The following is a 23,578-nucleotide window of genomic DNA, read 5'->3' on the forward strand; positions in this document are numbered from 1 at the left end:
GGGATGCCAAACACTGCTTGGAATGTGAAGCTGGGACTATGGGGTTGAGGCAGGCCATGGAGGTTGTAGTGGTTATATGTGCTATGCTCACTGGAGCTGGGCTTTGCTAATCAAGTTCTGTACCAGGCAGTGTCTTACACCGCACCCTGTACTCTACACCAGCCAGCACAGCGCCTGCTTCCTCTGCAGCAATGAGGAAAGACTGCCCACACTCTCTTCTCTCCAGTAAACACGGTTCCCAGTGCTAGGCTTGGCCCCTTGGCCCTCCTGTGGTCCTCCTACCAACCAGGCTGAAAAAGATGGAGACAAGACAAGAGTGATCTTTACTCGTTCCATCTAGTGAGCAAATTGAGACCACAGACAGTATGTTTATGGACCTTGATACTATGAGTTGATGGTACAATGAGCAGAGTTCTGTGATAAGTAGATGTAAGGTACAAATGCAAACAATAGATATGATTGTTCTTTTTTTTTTTTTTTTTTTTTTGAGACAGAGTCTCGCTCTGTCACCCTGGCTGGAGTGCAGTGGCACGATCTCAGCTCACTGCAAGCTCCGCCCCCCGGGTTCACACCATTCTCCTGCCTCAGCCTCCCGTGTAGCTGGGACTACAGGCGCCCACCACCATACCTGGCTAAATTTTTTTTGTATTTTTAGTAGAGACAGGGTTTCACCGTGTTAGCCAGGATGGTCTCGATCTCCTGACCTCGTGATCCGCCCATCTTGGCCTCCCAAAGTGCTGAGATTACAGGCGTGAGCCACCGCGCCTGGCCTATATATGACTGTTCTAAAGGGGTTCACACTGCATTCTGGGCCGGGGAGGTTGTATACTGCTCCCACTCCACCTTCCCCTCAAAGAGAAGCAATGGGACAGTAAAAGGGACTAGAAGATAAGAGCCTAACGAGCCCTGAACTGAACAGACTATGAGGGTTATGGAGGGCTACCTTGGGCTGGGCCCTGGAGAACAGGTCATCATGATAGCCCTTCTCACCTTCCTTTAATGTTCACGGAGATACACTTGTTTTTTGAAACAAGGTCTCCCTTTGTTGACCAGGTGGGAGTACAGTGGTGTGATCTTGGCTCACTGCAGCCTTGAACTCTCAGGCTCAAGCAACCCTCCCACCTCAACCTCCTGAGAACCTAGGACTACAGACATGAGCTATCACACCCAGCTAATTTACTTTTTTTTTTTTTTTCGGTTGAGACAAGGTCTTATCATGTTGCCCAGGCTGGTCTTGAACTCCTGGCCTCAAGGGATCTTCTCACCTCGATCTCCCAAAGTGTTAGGATGACCAGCATGAGTCACCACACCTGGACTTTTCTTTTGAGACAGTCTCGCTCTGTGGCCCAGGTTGGAGTGCAGTGTCACCATCATAATTCACTACAGCCTTGAAGTCCTGGGCTCAAGTAACCCTCCCACCTCAGCCTCCTGAGGAGCTGGGACTACAGGTGTAGATTCACTTTTAAATCACTTTTCTGCCTGTTATTTTAAGAGAAAGCCCTTCGCTCACCAAGTAAGGTTCTCACTGGCATAAATAAGTTTTTCTGAGAATGAGACTGAGCTTAGGGGCCACCTCTGTGATTGGGTAAGTGAACGGGAGCTAAAGTGAAAGAGGGGCAGAGAGAGCTAGCTCATCAAAGAGAAGTGATGGACATCTCAGCCTTCAATCCCAGGCAAGGCCTGACCCCTTTCTGGAATGGTCTCTGCCTTACCACCCCTCCAAGACCCAGGTTGTAGGTAAGCTTTACCTAATAGGAGTCCAACAAGTTCTTGCTAGGGATGGGGTTGTGGTGGGGCACATATCTCCCTGTAGGAGCCACAATGAGCTCTGTTTCCCATCTGCCTATTTATTGCCTTCATGGGCCTGAGCTGGGGTGTAGATATATAAGGAGGAACAGAAACAGTAATAATAGGAAGTAAGGAGGCACTGAAACAATTCAAATATCTGGTCCTGGAGGTGAAAAGAGGAAATGGAAAAAGAAAAGGCCTTGAATGACAAGGGAGTGAGTGCCCTGTCCCTAGAGAAGTTCAAGAAGAGTTTGGACAACCATTTTATGAGATGGCAAGTGTTGTGCATGAGTATGTGTTTGAGGTGGGGGAGGAAGTTGAAGCAATAGGTTGGGCCAATTTCCTAAAGCCCCTTCTGCCCCTGAGATTCTCTGCTTCTGTGGTTTGAACAGAGGAAATCTGGGCATTTGTCCAGCCACTATTTTTGTAATGGAGGTGGGATAGCCAGGGTTCCTGGAGGGTGCTGTGGAATAGGCGTTTACACTTCTATTCCATCTCTAGTCCCATTTCTGTAATCTTCATACAGTATTACAGTATTTTGTTTTCTAAAATACCAGATTGGTAGTAGGTGACAAAACTAGCATCTCATTGGTCAGGGCTTGTGGGGGAGGAAGGGAGAAGAAAGTGAATTTCAATGTATTAACATTTTATTGGCTGAGAGGATGTTTCTGAACCAATTGAATACCTTCCCTATTGACTGTTGCTGGGGCAAAGCCAAAATCGTTGGCACCAGGAGAAACCAGATGACAGCTGGAGGAAACCACCAGTGCTAAAAATGCTCAGAAAGAGGGGGGTCAGGGAAGGCGGGGGAGCAACAACACTGAACAACTTCCCCAGGCAGGATCTTACATGGGGACAGACCCAGAGTACTTAAGTAGCATTAGGAAGGAAAGGGAGGGGAGGAAGTAGATTTAAGTATCCCTCACAGTCTTGGGACAACAAACAGGCCCCATACACCCACACCAACAGTGACACGTTGACATACACACATCCAAGTTCATAGAGACACACTAGCACTTTCTTTTTTTTTTTTTTTTTTAAGACAAAGTCTCATTCTGTCACCCAGGCTAGTGTGCAATGATGTGATCTCGGCTCACTGCAACCTCCACCTCTCAGGTTCAAGTGATTCTCCTGCCTCAGCCTGCTGAGTAGCTGGGATTACAGGCATGCACCACCACGCCCAGCTCATTTTTTGTAATTTTAGTAGAGATGGGGTTTTCCATGTTGCCCAGCTGGTCTTGAACTCCCAGGCTCAACTTACCTGCCTGCCTCGGCCTCCCAAAGTGCTGGGATTACAGGTGTGAGCCAGGGTGCCTGGTCAACATATTCTCTTGATAATGTAGATGCAAATAAACAGTAGGGAGCAGAAAACATAAGAATTGTCACTTGAAAATGGATCTGAAGAGTAAAATGTTAATTGACCTAATCTGGCATTGAGAATTGACTGTTTATCCCATTTATTTTTTCAATAAATAAGCCAATGGGTTGTAAACATTGTAAACATTTCACAGCATGTGGAAAGGACATGGATTTTTGGAGTCAAATTGAATCTAAGCCTTGCTACTTACTTACATGTAATGATGCAACCTTAATTACTTGATCTCTGTAAATCTCAGTTTCCTTACCTATAAAACGTGTGTACTGTTACCTGCCTTACAGAGAGGTCCAGACTTAAGAATATAATGATGTAAATGTTTGGCACTGTGTCTGGTTTTTAGTAAGTGGTCAATAAAGGCCAATTCTCCTTTTCTTATATCTCTTCCTTTGTCTGCTCCCCGACTTCTAACCCCTGCATTAGCCTGCATTAGAGTGAGAAAACAGTTATACCAAGGAACTGTCTAGGTCAGATCTAAGGGCCATTTTGTAAATTTGTGCAAAAAGTTCTGGCTTATGTTGAAGGGATGATAAAAGGAAAGACATGGTCCTAATCCTCAGAGAGTTCACAATCTGGTGGCTGAGACAGTCAGGTAGGACAAAAATTTCAGACCTGTGTGATAGGTGCCATGATCAAGGAGGGGCACCTAGCACAGAATATGAGGTCAGAGAAGTGTTTCTGGAGGAGGTGTCTGTCACTCCTAGAAGTAAGCAGTAAGGCTGGGCACAGTGACCCATACCTGTAGTCCCAGCACTTTGGGAGGTGAAGGTGGGAGGATCACTTGAGGCCAGGAGTTCAATACCAGCCTGGGGGGCATGATGAAACCTGGTCTCTACAAAAAATACAAAAAAGGCAGGGTGCAGTGGCTCATGCCTGTAATCCCAGCACTTTAGGAGGCCGAGACGGGTGGATCACGACGTCAGCAGTTCGACACCAGCCTGGTTTGAGAACCCGGTCTCTGGTTCGAGACCAGACCAGGAGTTCGAGACCAGCCTAGTAGATAGATGATGAAACCCCGTATCTACTAAAAATACAAAATTTAGCCGGCGTGGTGGTGGGCGCCTGTAATCCCAGCAACTTGGGAGGTTGAGGCAGAAGAATTGCTTGAACCCGGGAGGCAGAGGTGGCAGTGAGCCACGATTGCACCACTGCACTCTAGCCTGGGTGACAGAGCAAGACTCCATCTCAAAAAAAAAAAAAAAAAAAAAAATGAGCCAGGTGTGGTTGTGCATGCCTGTAGTCCCAGCTACTCAGGGAACGGGGCGGGGGCGGGTGGGGGCTGAGGTGGGAGGGTCATTTGAACTCAGGAAGTGGAGGCTGCAGTGAGCTGTGATTGTGCCACTGCACTCCAGCCTGGGTGAGAGAATAAGACCTTGTTTCAAAAAAAAAAAAAAGCTGTAAGACCGCAGGGAACCCATGGATGGTGGGAGGCTGTTAGGGGGGCATGATTTCCGTTTGCTAGGTCAGGTTCAGGCTCTTCTATGTTATTCAAAACCAAAGTGAGGTAAACAGGTAAAGAGAATAGACCAGAAAACCAGAAACTGGAGGATAATATGGTAAGAGAAAGAGCTGAGTGGGAGAGAGATCTGGAAAAACAATGTGGGCTGAGGGGAGTCAGAAGGGATAGTTTTGGGGAGAAATACCATCCAAGTAGAAAATGTTGAATGGGAGAGAGAGGATTTTTTTTTTTTTTCCAACGGAGTCTCACTGTGTTTTCCAGGCTGGAGTGCAGTGGCGCCATTTCCACCTACCGGGTTTAAGCGATTCTTCTGCCTCAGCCTCCCAAGTACCCGGAATTACAAGCATGTGCCGCCACGCCCGGCTAATTTTTGTATTTTTAGTAGAGACAGGGTTTCACCATGTTGATCCGGCTGGTCTCGAACTCCTGAACTCAGGTGATCCGCCTGCCGTGGGCTCCCAAAGTGCTGGGATTACAGGCGTGAGCCACTGCGCTCAGCCAAGAGAGAGGATTTTAAAGACATTGGGCTGTCCATTAAAATGTGCTCCTAATTCACTGCCCCTTTCCGCTGTCTCTGATATTTCCTTGAAAAATTAAGTAGAGATTTAAATTAGTTTTTGATTACTAAGCTGGGTTTCTTCTATTGTGTTATGTGTCATGACTGGGCCCCAGGATTTATTCAGAATATAGAAAGACAGACTATTGTGGTGGAAACCAGCATATTAAAATTTAAGTTTTCAGAAACATAACAGTTCTAGGTGATGACTAAGTCCAGGGTGTGGCCAGGGTGACACAGAGCAGAAGTGAAGGTTCTTGAAAACAGGGAGCTTACAAATTAATGTAAGGGAATGGTCAGAAGATAGTAGATAGGCCTTCGTAGTGGCTCACAGGAGACTCACTTGAGGCCAGGAGTTCAAGACCAGCCTGGGCAACAGAGTGAGACTCCATCTCCACAAAAAACTAAATTAGCTGGGTACACATCTGTAGTCCTAGCTACTTGAGAGGCTGAGGCAGGAGGATCACCTTAACCCAGGAGTTCAAGGCTGCAGTGGGCTATAATCATGCCACTGCACTCCAGCCTGGGTGACAGAGTGAGTCTCTGACTCTAAAAAAAGAAGAAAATGGTTAGATAGAGAAGGGGATAGAAAGTGAAGGCTGGGTGTGGTGGCTCACGCCTGTAACCCCAGCACTTTGGGAGGCCGAGGCGGGCAGATCATCTGAGGTTGGGAGTTTGAGATCATTCTGACCAACATGGAGAAACCCTGTCTCTACTAAAAATACAAAATTAGCCAGGCATGGTAGCGCATGCCTGTAATCCCAGCTACTTGGGAGGCTGAGGCGGGAGAATCACTTGAACCCGGGAGGCAGAGGTGCAGTGAGCTGGAGATCACACCATTGCACTCCAGCCTGGGCAACAAGAGAGAAACTCTGTCTCAAAAAAAAAAAAAAGGCCAGGCATGGTGGCTCACACCTGTAATCCCAGCACTTTGGGAGGCTGAGGCGGGCGGATCACGAGGTCAGGAGATGGAGACCATCCTGGCGAACGCGGTGAAACCCCGTCTCTACTGAAAATACAAAAAAATTGGCCGGGCGTGGTGGCGGGCGCCTGTAGTCCCAGCTTCTAGGGAGGCTGAGGCAGGAGAATGGCGTGAACCTGGGAGGCGGCGGAGCTTGCAGTGAGCAGAGATCGCGCCACTGCACTCCAGCCTGGGCGACAGAGCGAGACTCCGTCTCAAAAAAAAAAAAAAAAAAAGAAAGTGAGGGTCAGTCCTGTAAGACAGGATGCAATGGAGGAGCAGAAGTTCAAAGGAAGGGTCCTCTAGGAGAACCACATTTGCTCTCTTTCTCTCTTTTTTCTTTGATACAGGGTCTTGCTCTATCACTCAGGCTGGAGTAGTGCAGTGGTGCAATCACAGCTCGCTGCAGCCTTGAACTCCTGGGTTCAAGTGATTCTTCCACCTCAGCCCCGTGAGTAGCTAGAACTACAGCCGTGAGCCACCATGCCCAGCTAATTTTTGTATTTTTCATAGAAAGGAAATTTTGCCATATTGCCCAGGCTGGTCTCAAACTCTTGAACTCAACTGATACACCTAACTCAGCCTCCCAAAGTGTTGGGATTACAGGCGTGAGCCATGATGCCAGGCCAAGAACTACATTTCAATGATCTGTTTAAGTCTATCTTTTTTTTTTTTTTTTGAGACGGAGTCTTGGTCTGTAGCCCGGGCTGGAGTGCAGTGGCCGGATCTCAGCTCACTGCAAGCTCCGCCTCCCGGGTTTAGGCCATTCTCCTGCCTCAGCCTCCGGAGTAGCTGGGACTACAGGCGCCCGCCACCTCGCCCGGCTAGTTTTTTGTATTTTTAGTAGAGACGGGGGTTTCACGGTGTTAGCCAGGATGATCTCGATCTCCTGACCTCGTGATCCGCCCGTCTCGGCCTCCCAAAGTGCTGGGATTACAGGCTTGAGCCACCGCGCCCGGCTAAGTCTATCTTTTCCACTAAACATGAGATCCTTAAAAAATCAAGGCTTTTTGAGTTATACTATATCAGAAGCTAAAAATAATAATAATAAATAGAAGTAAAACAAACAAACAAAAAATCAAGTTTGGGAGGCCACGGCAGGAGGATCACTTGAACCCAGGAGTTTGAGACCAGCCTGGGCAACATAGTGAGACTGTCTCTTTAAAAAAAAATTTATAAAAAAAAAAAAAATCAAGGCTTTGTCTCGGCTTCTATTTGTGCTCAAAAGTTTTCCATAGTTCTCACTAATGATCACAAAACCCCTTAAGACTAGAGTTCATTTTACAGATGAAATCCAGAGAGTGTATTGCTCCGTACACAGCCAATGGGTTTCAAAGTTGGTATTGTATTTAAACCCAGCATTATCTCATTTTGAGCCTTCACAGGCACCTCAAACTCATTAAGTCTAAAGTTTGTCATCTCTACCCCTTCCCCAAAATGTGCTTCTTCCTAAGTTTTGTTTCTCATTAAATGGCACCACCCAGTGGTCCAAATTAGAAATCTGGGTGTCCTCTTGGAGTCCAATTCCCTAACTTGGCACATCCAGTCAATCTTCAAGTCCTGCTTGCCTCCTGAAAGTTCTCAAAGGTACTTTCTTCCCTCCAGTCCCTCGGTTATTACCTATTCTGCATGAGCTTCATCTTATTCCTGGATTTCTGCAGTAACTTTCTAAATAGTCTCCCTGCCTCTGGTCTTGACTACTTCAATTAGCGCTCCACATTTCCTAAAGTTCTGATCATAGCACTCTCTATTTACAGCACTTTAATGCCTTCTTCTTGCCCTGTGGATAAGACCCAAACTCTTTTAATGTGGTTTGTGGAGTCCTTCATTATTTGGTATCTGCTTACCTCTCCAGTCTCTCATCTCATTCCCTTCACTCTACTGTCCAGCCTTGCGGGCCCAGTTTTAATTTCCCCAACTCCCTAATATCTTCCTCATTTCCAGACCTTTGCCCTTATGATTTCCTCTGCCTGGAACACTGTCCATCTGTTAAAAGTTAATTTTCTAGCTGGGTGTGGTGGTGCATGCCTGTAATCCCAGCTACTCGGGAGGCTGAGGCAGGAGAATCAGTTGAACCTGGGAGGTGGAAGTTGCGGTGAGCCGAGATGGTGCCATCGCACTCCAGCCTGGGCAACAACAGCAAAACTCTGTCTCAAAAAAAAAAAAAAAAAAAAAAAAGCAATTTTTAGAAAAAGGTAAAATTATGACCCTTAAACTGTTAAAGAAAAAATTATTCTGACACTTGATAAAACAGTAAGGAAGACTATTGCAATAGTCAATGAGCAGAATCAGAGTCAGTGGATGGAAGGAAAATTACATTAAGGCTGGGAGGATTCTTGCTAAACTGACCTAACAGGATCTTTCCTGAAGGGAGGTGAGGGTGATCAGATAGATCAGATATAAAGGGTGGAGAAGTGGGCAGGGAATTATCCCTAAACTGACTTGGCAGGATTCTTCCTATAACTGGCTAGCCAGGCCCAAGACAGGGTGAAAGGACAAGACCTAGCCAAAAAGAGGTCTCAGAGGAGCCTGTTGAAAGTTTGGTTAAGGAGAGGGTCTTTGTCAATATCAACATAAAGCCGGGCGCGGTGGCTCAAGCCTGTAATCCCAGCACTTTGGGAGGCCGAGACGGGCGGATCACGAGGTCAGGAGATCGAGACCATCCTGGCTAACACGGTGAAACCCCGTCTCTACTACAAAATACAAAAAAACTAGCCGGGCGAGGTGGCGGCCGCCTGTAGTCCCAGCTACTCGGGAGGCTGAGGCAGGAGAATGGCATAAACCTGGGAGACAGAGCTTGCAGTGAGCTGAGATCCGGCCACTGTACTCCAGCCTGGGTGACAGAGCGAGACTCCGTCTCAAAAAAAAAAAAAAAAAAAACCAACATAAAAATGAACACATAGGCCAGGTGCAGTGGCTCATGCCTATAATCCCAGCACTTTGGGAGGCAAGGTGGGTGGATCACGAGGTCAGGAGTTCAAGACCAGCCTGGCCAAGATGGTGAAATCCTGTCTCCACTAAAAATACAAAAATAAGCCGGGCTTGGTGGTGGGCACCTTTAATCCCAACTACTCTGAAGGCTGAGGCAGGAGAATCGCTTGAACCCAGGAGGCGGAGGTTGCAGTGAGCTGAGATCGCACCACTGTACTCCAGCCTGGGCAACAGAGCGAGACTCCGCCTCCAAAAAAAAAAAAATCTCCTTGAAGACTAGGTATTTGGGGAAAAAAAAAAAGGTGGGGGAGAAGGAAAGGAAGAAAGGAAGAAAAGGAAGGAAGGGAAGGGAAGGGAGGAAAGAAGGAAGGAAGGAGGGAAGGAAGGAAAAAGAGAAAATTAAGAGGCCTGATGCTGTGGCTGACGCCTGTAATCCCAGCGGAAGCCAAGGCGCGCAGATAGTTTCAGCCCAGGAGATGGAGACCAACCAGGACAACATGGCAGAACTCTGTGTCTTCAAAAAATACAATTAGCTGGATGTGCTGTTGTCCCAGCTACTCGCTGGGCTAAGGTGGGAGGATCCCTTGAGCCTAGGAGGTTGAGGCTGCAGTGAGCTGTGATCTTGGCACTGCACTCCAGCCTGGGTGACAGAGTGAAACCGTGTCACAAATTTTTTTTTTTTTTTTTTTTTTCTTTTTGAGACGGAGTCTCGCTCTGTCGCCCAGGCTGGAGTGCAGTGGCTGGATCTCAGCTCACTGCAAGCTCCGCCTCCCGGGTTCACGCCATTCTCCTGCCTCAGCCTCCCGAGCAGCTGGGACTACAGGCGCCCCGCCACCTCGCCCGGCTAGTTTTTTTTTTTTTTGTATTTTTTAGTAGAGACGGGGTTTCACTGGGTTAGCCAGGATGGTCTCGATCTCCTGACCTCGTGATCTGCCCACCTCAGCCTCCCAAAGTGCTGGGATTACAGGCTTGAGCCACCGCGCCCGGCCTACAAATTTTTAAATTAAAAAATAATAATAAAGAAAAAGGCCAGGCGTGGTGGCTCACGTCTGTAATCCCAGCACTTTTGGAGGCTGAGGCAGGTGGATCACCTGAGGTCGGGAGTTCGAGAGCAGCCTGACTAACATGGAGAAACCCTGTCTCTACTAAACATACAAAATGAGCCGGGCATGGTGGCGCATGCCTGTAATGCCAGCTACTCAGGAAGGCTGAGGCAGAGGTTGCAGTGAGCTGAGATTGCACCATTGCACTCCAGCCTGGGAACCAAGAGCGAAACTCCGTCTCAAAAAAAAAAAAAAAAAAAAAAAGAAAAGAAAAAAGAAATTAAGAAAAAAATGAACATGTGTTGATTTCACTTAACTCATGAAGAAACTAGCAGATGTTATAATTAATACAAGAGAAAATCTAGACAACGGACATATTTACGGATCAGGAAAACAGAAATGAACATGAAAATGGAGGCCAAAACTGCTTTTTTTCCGCACAGTGTGGGGAATAGCAGGTTAATTGAACCTCTACCAGACAGGACAGAATTTGCATACAGATCAGTTACCTACATGAATTGTAAAATAACTCGCATGAAAACAGAACCTTTAAAGCAGAAGGATATGCTATAGACAAGTCCTTCAGGTTTCCCATTAGCTGTCACTTCCAGGAAGCCTTTCTAGAATCTCCACGTATGAATGAGTTGCCACTTCTAGGCCAGCATATTTATCACCTTATATTGTTTACATCCCTCCTTCCATACAAGATACACAAGACCATGGGCTTTTGGGGCAGATTCTGTGAGTTATTCAAGTCTCTGTTTCTTCAGCGTGAACATCTGCTTCTAAGGAACACAGTATGCTAGGGGTAGTGTCTGTCGTAAACATATTACATGTTAACGGAGCATCCATTTTACTCTAATATCTGAGGAAACACAATTTTACTTTAAAGAAGACGCTGCCTTTCCCTCCACATTCAATGTTTCATTGTTTTATTAACTAATCGTTTTTTATTTCCAGGCCTGCGGGATACCATGGGAATACAAAAATGCTCTAGAGCGGTCCGCGACGCTGTAGCCTGCGTGAGGAACTATTGATAATAAGTGGCAGTAGGCTGCAGCGGGTGCCACTGACACACTGGGAGAGGGCTCAGCCAACCCCCGGGTGATAACGAGGTCAGCGGAGCACCAGAAACCGGCTCACTAGCCTCTTGGTCTGTCTCGGCCCAGAGGAAAATGAATGGCTTGAGCTTCTGCTTTTACAAATCTGAGGGGCAGGAAATGAAATCCCACTAGCAGTCTGCGTAGTGGAGTTGAGCCCTCGCACCCGCTTCCCAAAGCGTCACCTGCAACGCGTTCGAGGCGGGTAGGCTAGGGCGCAGCTCCCGCACAAGCCGCGGACCACACGGTGTCTCGGACCGGGTGCCTAGTCAGCCCGGGTGGCTCAGCCCCGAGGCCCCGCCCCGTGACGCGAGGCCCCGCCCCCGCAGCGCCCGCTTCCAAGATGGCGACAGCAATGCCTGCCCGGCTGTTGGGGTGGCGGTGACGACAGGCAGCAAAAGACCAGGTATGTTCGCTGGGGACGCGTGGGCGGGGAGGCCTGGGATAAAGGTTTGGGCATTCGAGAGAGTGAGAAGCTTTGGGTAACACCTGGAGACGAGCCTGAGCAGGGACGGGGTCCTAGGTGGAAGTATGGACGGGGGCCGGGAGGGCTCACGTTGCAAGGTAGGGCAAAAGCAAGAGACTGGGATAGGATGGGCGTGCTCCGAAAGAGCTGGGTTTTAACCCCCTGTACAGCGCGGACCACGCCCCTTCAGGTGAGCCCTTCCAGCCACCCCTGACTGTCTCTGCCCCTGCTCTCCCTCACCCCTTCTCTTCAGCTGTAACCCTCCTCCCCACCCCCGCTAGAACAGGGGAAAGGTAAAAAAGGTGGAGGACGCCACCCCCACCCTACTTTCCGCCGAGCCTCGGGGCTGTTCGCTTACAGCCCCCAGGTGGTCACGGTCCCTGCACCTGAGGAGTTCGCACCTAGGCACATGAAGAACAGAAGGAGCCTGTTTCCTACTTCGCCCTGAGTACTCCTTAGGTCACTCCACGGTCCTGTCATGACTCTGTTGCCACTTGAACAGGTTCTTGGCCTGGGGGAAAACAATGTTTCCATTAGCTGCCCTGTCCCCACTCCCCAATCTGTCCTGTTGGGGTAGGGGTACGGGGGTGGTTAAGTATGAACCTGACACTTATCACTCCAGGGTAGCACGGGAGAGAGGCGAGGGACCTACCATCTCTTTCTCCTCCTCTTCCTTTCCAACCACTTTCCTTCACTTCCCCTGCTGGGAAACCAGCTTCACCCTGATCCTGATCTCTGGTGGTGCAGGTAGCTAGTTATCCTTTACCACTTCTGTTCCAGCTGGTCCCAGATTCGCTGCTGGAGTGCTGGATGGAGCCATTCTCTGCCCTCTGTGACATTTCCAATTTTAGATAATGCCTCACATCTCTGTCCCCCCGGGACCCCCTGGAGCCCCCATGATCCGTAAGAAGACAGCTTGAACCTACGTGAGTCTATCTCTTCCCCTCTAAAATTGGAAGAGGGGTCTCTAGAGACCCTTCTGAAATGAACATGAGATTTGAATGATGTAAACGTTTTTGGGGGTGAGGACTGACAGTAGATGGTGGGAGTGGTTTCGGGGGAGGTAGAGGAGAGTGAAACTTGGGCTGAAGTGACAGGTGGTAGGGTTACTGGTGGTTACATTCTATTTTGTTTCCTTGCGTGACTGTGCACCTGTGTGCTCCCTTCTGTGACTTTGTTCTCTGCCTCTTTTTCCTCTTTACTCCTGGCACCACCTTCAACCCTACCTACTGACCTCTCTGCTGGCTTGCTCTCTTCCTGCCTAGCCCCAGAATTCCCCTCTCCCTCCCTAGATCTCACCCCCAGGATGTTGCGGAGGCTGCTGGAGCGGCCTTGCACACTGGCCCTGCTTGTGGGCTCCCAGCTGGCTGTCATGATGTACCTGTCACTGGGGGGCTTCCGAAGTCTCAGTGCCCTATTTGGCCGAGATCAGGGGCCGACATATGACTATTCTCACCCTCGTGATGTCTACAGTAACCTCAGTCACCTTCCTGGGGCCCCAGGGGGTCCTCCAGCTCCTCAAGGTCTGCCCTACTGTCCAGAACGATCTCCTCTCTTAGGTAAGTGCAGGAGGAAGGGGGTGGTGAAAGGAAGGACAAGGTGTGGGGACAGGGAGGCTTGGGGATAGGGAGGTATGGAGTGGCAGAAGTGGAACTTAGAAGAGGATCATGGACTCTGCAGGTAGGCTGAGGTTGAGATAGAGGGCTGAGGTTGAGATAGAGTGGACTCTGAATTTGGAGTTTAGACTAGACTATTGGGTTTTCACTTTCTACTGCTTGCCCCTTTATGGGCTCTTCCTGCCCCAGGCTAGGAATTGTTTTCCTTGTAGATGAGCCCTGGTTTAATTAGTTGCAAGTCCTGTTCTCTCCAGCCTTCAACTATAGCTTCCAACCCTGTGAGACAGGAGAGTTATGCAACCCTAAAATAAGAAGAGAAGGCTAGGTAAGGATCCTGCACCTTCCAGCCTTTGTAGAGCTGTCCCAGTGATGGGGAATCCAAGGCATGTGAGATTTCTGAGTGAGCCCTGAGAACTAAGCCCCAGAACCAGACTGCCAGTGCCAGAGGTATTCCCAGACCCTAGTTTGATTCTTTTCTCTTTGCCTCTCTGATCCCTCTACTTGCCATTCCTTCCCAACAGTGGGTCCTGTGTCGGTGTCCTTTAGCCCAGTGCCATCACTGGCAGAGATTGTGGAGCGGAATCCCCGGGTAGAACCAGGGGGCCGGTACCGCCCTGCAGGTTGTGAGCCCCGCTCCCGAACAGCCATCATTGTGCCTCATCGTGCCCGGGAGCACCACCTGCGCCTGTTGCTCTACCACCTGCACCCCTTCTTGCAGCGCCAGCAGCTTGCTTATGGCATCTATGTCATCCACCAGGTACCCCAATCTCCACCTTTTTGACTTTCTTTCTTCTAAGGAAGCCTCAAGCACATGCCACTCCATTTTCATCTAATGGGTCCCTAGAATAATTTTAAGAGGGCCAGACTGTTAGAGTGTGGAGAAGCACCTGGCACTGTTCTTCCAAATTTGTTAGTCCCATACTTCCCCTTAATCTGCTTAGGTTATTCCCACTGTCCTACACTCTTCTGTGATTTTTCCTTTATTGAATGGCTTGTGCAGAGTTGGAATTGGACACGATAGGGCTAAAATTCTAGTTCCGTCACTTGTTAACATGTATGACTCTGAGCAAGATACTTAAACATCTAACATGAGAAAAGAGCAAAAGATAACTAATATACCACCTGTTCCACACCACACCATTGTTGGTTGCCGATTGTCAGGATTAAATGTTAGACAGCAGCATCTAAGTATCAGGCCCATATCAATACACAAGCAAGATTTGTCAAATGACTAGGTGGAAAAATGAAAAAGATAGTCTTTCTTTTTCATTCTCCTTGCCCTCCACCCCACTTTGATTTCCCTCTTTTCACTTTTATTCTTTTTTTTTTTTTTTGAGATCTTACTCTGTCGCGCAGGCTGGAGTGTAGTGGCACGATCTCGGCTCACTGCAGGCTCCGCCTCCCGGGTTTTACACCATTCTCGTGCCTCAGCCTCCCAAGTAGCTGGGACTACAGCGAGCACCATCACGCCCAGCTAATTTTTTGTATTTTTAGTAGAGATGGAGTTTCACCGTGTTAGCCAGGGTGGTCTCAATCTCCTGACCTTGTGATCCGCCTACCTTGGCCTCCCAAAGTGCTGGGATTACAGGCATGAGCCACTGTGCCTGGCCTTCACTTTTATTCTTTAGCCCCGTCTTCTTTATGCCACTACAGACATAGTCTGGTCCCCCTCCATTATCTTCCAGGCTGGAAATGGAACATTTAACAGGGCAAAACTGCTCAATGTTGGGGTGCGAGAGGCCCTGCGTGATGAAGAGTGGGACTGCCTGTTCTTGCATGATGTGGACCTCTTGCCAGAAAATGACCACAATCTGTATGTGTGTGACCCCCGGGGACCCCGCCATGTTGCTGTTGCTATGAACAAGTTTGGATACAGGTAGAGAGCATGGAAGGGTACTGGGAAACAGGGAAGCCCACCATCCTGTGGAAGGAGGAGAGTCAAGGGGATTGTGGTTGGGGATGTCTCCCCAGAAGACTTGGGGCATGCAAGGATCTTTCTCTCCCTAGCCTCCCATACCCCCAGTACTTCGGAGGAGTCTCGGCGCTTACTCCTGACCAGTACCTGAAGATGAATGGCTTCCCCAATGAATACTGGGGCTGGGGTGGTGAGGATGATGACATTGCTACCAGGTCAGACTTCCTGCCACTTCTTCCTTCCTGACCCCAGTCTGGATCCCTGTCCTCTAAGACCACCTTTGGCCATATCCCTTCAACACTAACCTTTAGCTCCCTGGTCCTGCACTGAGCCCATTCCTTTCCCTTAGTCTTTTTAGGATACCCAGAGCAGGCTTGCATGCTGCTGCTCATTGTATCTTCTGGTTAGTTTGTTCCTTCAGTCTCCTGGTTAGTTTGTTCTTGGGAGAGGACATAAGATCAATAGGAAATAGTATCGCTGGATTCCAGAACTGGAAAGGGGCCCAGAGACAGTTTAGTCTTGCCTTCTGCTAGGGTTCCAGCCAGACCACTTCCTATGGGGTTAAGACAGAGGGGCTCTGCTCTATGTTCCCAGAATCACTTTGTAAGAGGCCTGTGCCACTGGCACAGGGCCAACTCATTTTTAGCATGTGAAACATTCTGACCTTCAGCCTCAGCTGACCCAATTTCATGTCTGTGGTATGAATATTAGGGCTTGGTATGCGGGACCAATTGCCTCCGTTCCCCCTGTGTCCTCTGTGATGACATCTCTGAATTTTCATCCTCTGTATGTGTGTGAAATACCCAGTGAATTGTAAATATACATAAGTATGCTTCTAGTTCCTTCCCAGGCCATCTGCACTCCATGCTTCTGTGTGTCACATGTGAAGTTTGTTTCTTTTTTTTTTTTTTTGAGACGGAGTCTCGCTCTGTCGCCCAGGCTGGAGTGCAGTGGCCGGATCTCAGCTCACTGCAAGCTCCGCCTCCCGGGTTTACGCCATTCTCCTGCCTCAGCCTCCCGAGTAGTTGGGACTACAGGCGCCCGCCACCTCGCCTGGCTAGTTTTTTTTGTATTTTTTTTTAGTAGAGATGGGGTTTCACCGTGTTAACCAGGATGGTCTCGATCTCCTGACCTCGTGATCCGCCCGTCTCGGCCTCCCAAAGTGCTGGGATTACAGGCTTGAGCCACCGCGCCCGGCCTTGAAGTTTGTTTCTTTCAAGGTTCTGATTACCTGGCTCTATCCTTTTCTTTTCTTTCTTTCGTTGTTTTTTTTTTTCCCCTAGAGACAACGTCTCGTTATTTTCCCAGGCTGGTCTTGAACTCCTGGCCTAAAGTGATCCTTCTGCCTCAGCATCCAAAAGTGCTAGGATTGCAGGTGTGAGCCACTGCACCTGGCCTACCTTTTTCTTAACATGGGGGATGTGGGAGAGAAGCTGGGGTAGCTCAGTCACTATTCTAAGAATTGCTGAGCTTGGGTCTGCAACTCCCAGGCTTTTCTTATCCTTTTAACAGAATGGTCTCTCTCAGCGTCCTTCCTAGACTGCAAGGGCAGCTCCTAGGAGCCCTTTAGGAAGCCAAGGGAGTAGGTACAAACCTACCTTTGCCAACTGTTTGAAGGCCCTAGGGAGACTGGCACTGGGCCCTGAGGATTTGGATACATCCAGCTTTTATATTCTCTTCAGCCATTTTCTTCTTTCTGTTTGACTTCGGGGGTTTTTTTGTTTGTTTTTTTGCCTACTGAGTAATAGTTGTTTTTTTATGTACAGAAACATTTAATCCCTTCCTTGCTTTCGTCTACTCTGGATCCCCCATGATCCCCTCACTTTTCCCATAGGGTGCGCCTGGCTGGGATGAAGATCTCTCGGCCCCCCACATCTGTAGGACACTATAAGATGGTGAAGCACCGAGGAGATAAGGGCAACGAGGAAAATCCCCACAGGTAGGAAGAAGGAAGGACTGCCTGGGAATTGTTACTGAATCCTTAGGGTTCTGTACCCCTAGCCAGGAAACTCCTAAAGGTCCCTAGATTTCTGGCTGTTCTTTTCTGGGTCTTAGTGTACAACCTCTAACCCTCAGATTTGACCTCCTGGTCCGTACCCAGAATTCCTGGACGCAAGATGGGATGAACTCACTGACATACCAGTTGCTGGCTCGAGAGCTGGGGCCTCTTTATACCAACATCACAGCAGACATTGGGACTGACCCTCGGGGTCCTCGGGCTCCTTCTGGGCCCCGTTACCCACCTGGTTCCTCCCAAGCCTTCCGTCAAGAGATGCTGCAACGCCGGCCCCCATCCAGGCCTGGGCCTCCACCTACTGCCAACCACACAGCCCTCCGAGGTTCACACTGACTCCTCCTTCCTGCCTACCTTAATCATGAAACCGAATTCATGGGGTTGTATTCTCCCCACCCTCAGCTCCTCACTGTTCTCAGAGGGATGCGGGGGAACTGAACTCTGGTGCCGTGCTAGGGGGAAGGGGCCTCTCCTCACTGCTGGACTGGAGCTGGGCTCCCGTAGACCTGAGGGGTCCCTCTCTCTAGGGTCTCCTGTGGGGGTTATGACTGTGAATCCTTGATGTCATGATTTTATGTGACGATTCCTGGGAGTCCCTGCCGCTAGGGTAGGAGCAGGGCTGGACCCCAAGCCCCTTCCTCTTCCATAAAGAGAAGAGTGATCTGGCTTCTCCTGGGACCTCTGTGAATATTTATTCTATTTATGGTTCCCGGGAAGTTGTTTGGTGAAGGAAGCCCCTCCCCGGGCATTTTCTGCCCATGCTGGAATAGCTCCCCCTTCTGGTCCTGGCTCAGAGGGCTGGGATTTTGATATATTTTCTAATAAAGGACTTTGCCTTGCATCTGCTCTTACTTTCTGCATCCCAGGCACACTTTGCCTCTTTGCTCCCCCGCATTCTTATGCCTATAGGTGATAGAACAGCCAGACCAAGCCAAGCTCCAGCAATTTTTATTTTCATGAGTGGCAGTTGGGGATCAGCCGTTAGGTTCTGTGCCCAAGACACTGACTGCTGCCTGGCGCCCACTCTCTATACAGTCATTAACAGCAACCCCCTCATAGGAGGCTCCAGCCAGAGTCAGGGGCAACCTGTGAGCAGCCAGGAATTGCCTAGCTGACTCTAGAAGGAAAGGATGAAAGGAATGTTATAGCTGGGGGTCTGATGCCCTTGGCCCTCCTCAGCCCAGCTGTTTTCCCAACTTACCTAGTTTTTGCCAGTGACCTAGTGTATACTGGGGGATGCAGTTCTGAGAAGAGAGGAGAGGATGCAGGGAAAAGTTTATTATTGATGTCCTAGGCCTTGGCTGACATACAGTGACAAATGTTCCAGTCCCTGTCTTCAAGGCCTTCAGTGGAGAGCTGAGGGAAGTTTATCCCAACTTACCTTGTGTAGATGGACCAAGCAGTGACTTGGCAGCTCCTTCAGTCCTAATTGTGTGGCAGCTGCTTCCTGGGCCCGCTGTTGAAACAGCTCCTGAGATAAGACACAGCCACTCGCCTCCAGTGTCTGTAACCAGGAACCTCCCAGCATCACCTAGGGAGGGAATATAGCACTGATCAGTCTGGCCTTGCCTACACTGGAGCACAGAGGAGCCCTCTGGAAATGCCACTAGGCAAAGTTTCCTCCTCTCACAGTCACTCTGAGGCCAGGGGGGCTCCCATCCTGCTCAGGGAAAGCAACTGAGTCATACACGATTCCCAGGACGCCTGGATCTTCTGAAGATGGCACCAAGTGTCCAAATCCCTGGAGAGAAGGACATTCACGCGTCAGAAGGAAAGGGCTCTAGTTAAGCCTGTCTCTCCTTCCCATTTTTTTTGACGGGGGACAGAGTCCCGCTCTGTCACCCAGGCTGGAGTGTAATGGCGAGATCTCAGCTCACTGTAACCTCCACCTCCTGGGTTCAAGTGATTCTCCTGCCTCAGCCACCCAAGTAGCTGGGATTACAGGCATGAGCTACCACACCTGGCTAATTTTTGTATTTTTCATAGAGATGGAGTTTCACCATGTTGGCTAGGCTGGTCTCAAACTCCTGACCTCCTTATCCACCCACTTTGGCCTCCCAAAATGCTGGGATTACAAGTGTGAGCCACCATGCCCGGCCTCTCCATCCCTTTATCATACCTGGACAGGCAGATGGGCTCCTTGGTACTGCAGATTCACCACAGCTACAGACACCGCAGTGATGGCACTCAGGGCACGAGCCAGAGGTGCAGCCTCAGCAGGGAGCAGCTCGCTAAGCACTAGAGATCAGGCAGAGGCCTGACTCAGGAGGCATTCCCATTACAGTTGTCAGTCCTCTTTGGGATTAGACTCCCATAGAGATGACCAGTTCAGGGGCATGGTGTGGTCCTGCTGACCCAGGAAGGTACAGCTTTTGCCTCTCACTGGTAGGGGTTGGGGAAGGGGAAGGTGGCTATCCCATTACCTGAAGCTGGAATGGCACTAATAACGTGGTCAGCCTCCAGACTGCTGTCCCTTAGAGATACCTAAGAGCATGAAAACATTTGAAAGACCCAGAAAATGAGAATCTGATTAGTGAAAAGAGACTTCTGGTGCTTCACTCTCAGTTTCCCAGGCACCCATGTGGCTGGGGAGACTGTACTGACCCAGGATGAAGAGAATGGGTAACTGTGTAGACTTCACAAAAAAAATCATTTCTCTGTGTACTCCAGGAAGTGGACGAGACAGGCCAGTGTGGCTGTTCTGAAATGTTCAGCGAAGCTGAGTTCTTTCCCCTATCTCTAAGCCACTTATAAGTACTACTTCTATCCACAGACTTGCATAGGCTCTTTGAGGAAGGTTCACAAATAGGGCCTAGGATTATGGGGTAGCCCATGTCTAAGTAGCTTCTAAGGCACGAAAACAATGAGGAACTCCAGTCCTATTGGCCCTGGCCTAATTAAACCACTTGGATAAAGATGGACACACTAACAGGTTCATTACACTCCAGGGGTTCCCCTACCTTCCAGCGCCCTTCTGCCTGGAGGCTGAGCCCACAGACTGGCTGACCTCTGAGAACACTGACCCCCCTACTAGTTAGGTGGGTTTCAAGGGCCTGAGGCAGCATCTCTAGACCTCCACGAAGTGACCACTGGCTCCAGCGCTCAGCCAAGGCCTGGCGAATGAGTGCTGAGTCTGGCTGTGGGGTCCGCCCTGCAGAGGAAGCAAAGAAGAATCATTGAGGCTGGATGCAGTGGCTCACACTTGTAATCCCAGCACTTTAGGAGGCGGAGGCGGGTGGATCACTTGAGGTCAGGAGTTTGAGACCAGCCTGGCCAACATAGTGAAACTTCGTCTCTACCAAAAAAAATACAAAGATTAGCTGGGAGTGGTGGCACATGTTTGTAATCCCAACTACTTAAGAGGCTGAGGCAGGAGAACTGCTTGAGCCTGGGAGACAGAGGTTGCAATGAGCCAATCTGAGATTGCACCACTGCACTCCAGCCTAGGTGGCAGAGCAAGACTCTGTCTCAAAAAAGAAAAAAAGAATCATTGAATAGCACCCTTTGTCCCCACTCCCTCACTTTGGCAGTCCTTAATATCTTCACCCTTTGAATCAATCCCCCCTCACCTGCCCCCAGCAGCAGGCCCAGTAATACGGAACGATGGGTTTGCTCAGCTTGGAAGAGACTGGGAAAACAGGACCTGATGCTGAGCTCACGGCTGTTGCCTGCAAACACTCCACGGCAGAGACTGTCCATGGCTAGAGACGCCACCTTAAGGGTGAGACTGGGACTAAGGAGCCAAAGAATAATCTACACTGACTGATTTCCACAGCCCGTATTTGGTAGGGAATGGGGGTGGGATAGGGTTTGGTTTGGGAGACATTCCCACTATGACAGAAGGATGGAAGTGAAGGCCTTCACTCCCAATAATGAGTTTTGGGAATTATGAGGGGGTGGGATAGGAAGAGAAGAGGGCATCTCCAAATGATACAGAAGAGCCCCTACGTGGTAGATTTGAACAGGGAGCTCTGCAGCTGGTTTAGGAGGGAAGATGCTTGGGGCCTCTGGGCAAGTGTCACCTCAGGTCCAAGGCGGCGCTGGGCAAAACTGTGCACGGTCTCATCAGGCTCTTTGCCCCGGGGCTTGGTCAGCTCCCTCAGCCCAGCCCAAAACAGAGGTTTGGAGAAGGGGGGTGAAGGGCGGAGTAGCCCCCTGCATGGAGAAAGACTTAGTGAGGGGGAAGCTCCTGACATACCTCCCCAGCTTCAGGCGCTGGGGTCATTTCCACTCATTTGGCTTCCTTTTGCTGGGAAGGCTGACAGGGAGATGAAGAAATGGAAGGCAGGTCAGGCACGGTGGCTCACGTCTGTAATCCCAGCACTTTGGGAGGCCGAGGCAGGCGGATCACAAGGTCAGGAGTTCGAGACCAGCCTGGCCAATATGGTGAAACCCCATCTCTACTAAAAATACAAAAAATAGCCGGACGTGGTGGTGGGCACCTGTAGTTCCAGCTACTCGGGAGGCTGAAGCAGGAGAATCGCTTGAGCCCGAAAGGCGGAGGTTGCAGTGAGCCAAGATCGCACCATTGCACTCCATCCTGGGCGACAGCGATACTCCGTCTCAAAAAAAAAAAAAAAAAAAAAGAGAAAGAAATGGAAGCATATGAGGATGAGGGCACAGTAAAAGCAGCGGAGGTGCTGGTGTTACCTGAGGCCAGTGGGCAGGGCATGCAGGGCACCGCCCACGTAGAGGAACCTGTTCTGGGCAGCTGGGTGGTCTCCCCGGACAGGCAGCACTTCTGAATCCAAGCCAAGCTCAGAAACCTGCTCTCCACAGGCCCTCAGAAGAGGAGAAACTAAGGGAAGGTCTGACCCACCAAACATACTTCCCCCTCTAAACTCTATTCCCCAATGGAAGCCCCCTCCACAACCTCTCTCCTAGACATCCCACAAGCCTCTCACCAGGAGCAAGGTCCGGGCCCCTAGGGCTCCCGCTGGCCTAATTCCCCGAGGTCCAAGCTCAAAGATAGCACCATTCGGGCCTCGAACAGAGCGAATCCAGCCTCCCAGACGCTCACTGCCCTCCACCAGGACCACCTGGCGACAAGAGGGAGCGACACTGCAGCACCGCCTGTAGCCGCCGGGGATAGGTCAGGAGGGGAGGGGAAGAGGCACATTCAGAGGGCCAGGATCCATCTAACTTTTGATGGAAATGGGAAAAGAGCATTAAATGAAGCTCCCTCTGACACAGGTAGAGCACTCACCTTAGGGGGACACGGGGCCCGGCTCAGGTGGTAACTGGCGGCCAAGCCGCTGATGCCTCCGCCCAACACGACCACGGTCCGGCCCATGGGGAAACCTGGGGGAAAGGGGGCGATATGGACAGGCAGACCGGGGACACCCTGCGCTCCAGAAGCCCCGCCGGTTTTGCGTTCTATCCCCGGTCACTCACTGCTTTAAGGGAAACTACGTGTGCACAGATGGGCTGGTGGAACAGTGAGGTCCCCGTCCAGGGGCCAGGACTCACCCACAAGAGAGGAGAAAAAATGAGGCAGAAGGAGGTCGAGGTCCTAAGACCGTACCCCGCCGGCGCTCCGCTGGGTGCAGATAAGGGCCACACCCTCGCTATCGGCCCTCGCAGGGCTCGGGGCGGCGGGCAGTACGCCTGAGTTCTGAGGCGCTCTGTTTGCCACGGTAGGCCAAAAAGTGCTTCAAATCCGCTATTCCCACCCCCAGCCTTTTCGGTCTCTCCTACTCTCCGTCCACTCTGTTCTCGCGGCACGCGCCTGACCATATTTCTCCTACATCTGGATTGGCAGGCCCTGGAAGGTCCCGGATCACGTTCACCAATGAAAACATTGAACTGGCAGAGGCGGAGCGACGGCAGCTGTAAGAGCTTGAGGTTAACCGCGTCAGCTCCGAGCTGGGAGTGAGCGGCCCTACCCGGCACTGCCCTCCTCAGGACCGAGGCGACGAGCGCTTAATGCTGGAGTTAGCGTTCCCCAGCACAAGTTTCCCAGGTCCAGCTAGGGTGACAACCCTAGAGGGAAGGCCCCAGGAGCTTTGGTCGTAGGGAGAATAGATAGGGACACTGGAAGCCAGTCCACTGGGAGGTGGCTCCATAAACAGCTCCTTGATGTTAGCAACAGACCGGGCCTACGGGAGCTAGGGCCACCCGGCAACGTACCCAGTGTTTGTCAACAGCGGCATCCCCCATCGCCAACCAAACCAGACGCCCCAGAGCCTGCACGCAGCCTCAAGTATGCCTTCCCTCTTTTTCCTCCCAGTGCTTAATGTACACTGCTGGGGGGCACAGGTCCGGGTCCAGCACCATCTCCGAAACCTTCCCCCTTGGATCTGAGAGCGCCCCCACCTATTAGAGAGGGAACTTGGGTCCCAGGAAGACTCCAAT

At 50.3% G+C, this 23,578-nt stretch overlaps 2 protein-coding genes across 32 annotated transcripts; one reads left to right on the forward strand and one right to left on the reverse strand.

Annotated features, from left to right (window-relative positions):
- Positions 1-11,031: 11,031 nt before the first annotated feature.
- On the reverse strand, positions 11,032-22,930 carry PPOX (protoporphyrinogen oxidase). Of its 25 annotated transcripts, none has more exons than XR_012434437.1 (13): positions 22,694-22,930; positions 22,431-22,525; positions 22,129-22,263; positions 21,875-21,990; positions 21,247-21,379; positions 20,794-20,938; positions 20,185-20,375; positions 19,648-19,708; positions 19,344-19,462; positions 18,855-18,965; positions 18,606-18,755; positions 12,081-12,190; positions 11,032-11,652 (listed from the first exon to the last, which is right to left on the reverse strand). XR_012434437.1 is itself a non-coding variant. In XM_005541204.4 (13 exons), exons 2-13 carry the CDS (start codon positions 22,515-22,517, stop codon positions 18,199-18,201), a joined length of 1,434 nt encoding a protein of 477 aa, XP_005541261.1. In that variant the 5' UTR covers positions 22,518-22,525; positions 22,694-22,930; the 3' UTR covers positions 18,157-18,198. The 25 variants fall into 25 exon arrangements, 18 of the variants coding, with proteins under 18 accessions (XP_045254855.1, XP_073895125.1, XP_005541261.1 ...); XR_006700592.3 differs by having other exon boundaries at positions 20,794-20,957; positions 21,173-21,379; XR_012434468.1 differs by lacking the exon at positions 21,247-21,379 and adding an exon at positions 21,423-21,482.
- B4GALT3 (beta-1,4-galactosyltransferase 3) lies at positions 11,544-18,065 on the forward strand. Of its 7 annotated transcripts, none has more exons than XM_074039080.1 (8): positions 11,544-11,619; positions 12,460-12,605; positions 12,945-13,238; positions 13,817-14,052; positions 14,981-15,171; positions 15,303-15,425; positions 17,045-17,149; positions 17,287-18,065. In XM_074039080.1, exons 3-8 carry the CDS (start codon positions 12,986-12,988, stop codon positions 17,558-17,560), a joined length of 1,182 nt encoding a protein of 393 aa, XP_073895181.1. In that variant the 5' UTR covers positions 11,544-11,619; positions 12,460-12,605; positions 12,945-12,985; the 3' UTR covers positions 17,561-18,065. The 7 variants fall into 7 exon arrangements, with proteins under 7 accessions (XP_073895181.1, XP_073895186.1, XP_005541263.1 ...); XM_074039085.1 differs by having other exon boundaries at positions 17,312-18,065; XM_005541206.4 differs by having other exon boundaries at positions 12,972-13,238.
- Positions 22,931-23,578: the final 648 nt, after the last annotated feature.

The sequence above is a fragment of the Macaca fascicularis genome, chromosome 1 (assembly GCF_037993035.2).
Source record: "Macaca fascicularis isolate 582-1 chromosome 1, T2T-MFA8v1.1".
In the NCBI taxonomy this organism is placed as follows: Eukaryota; Metazoa; Chordata; class Mammalia; order Primates; family Cercopithecidae; genus Macaca; species Macaca fascicularis.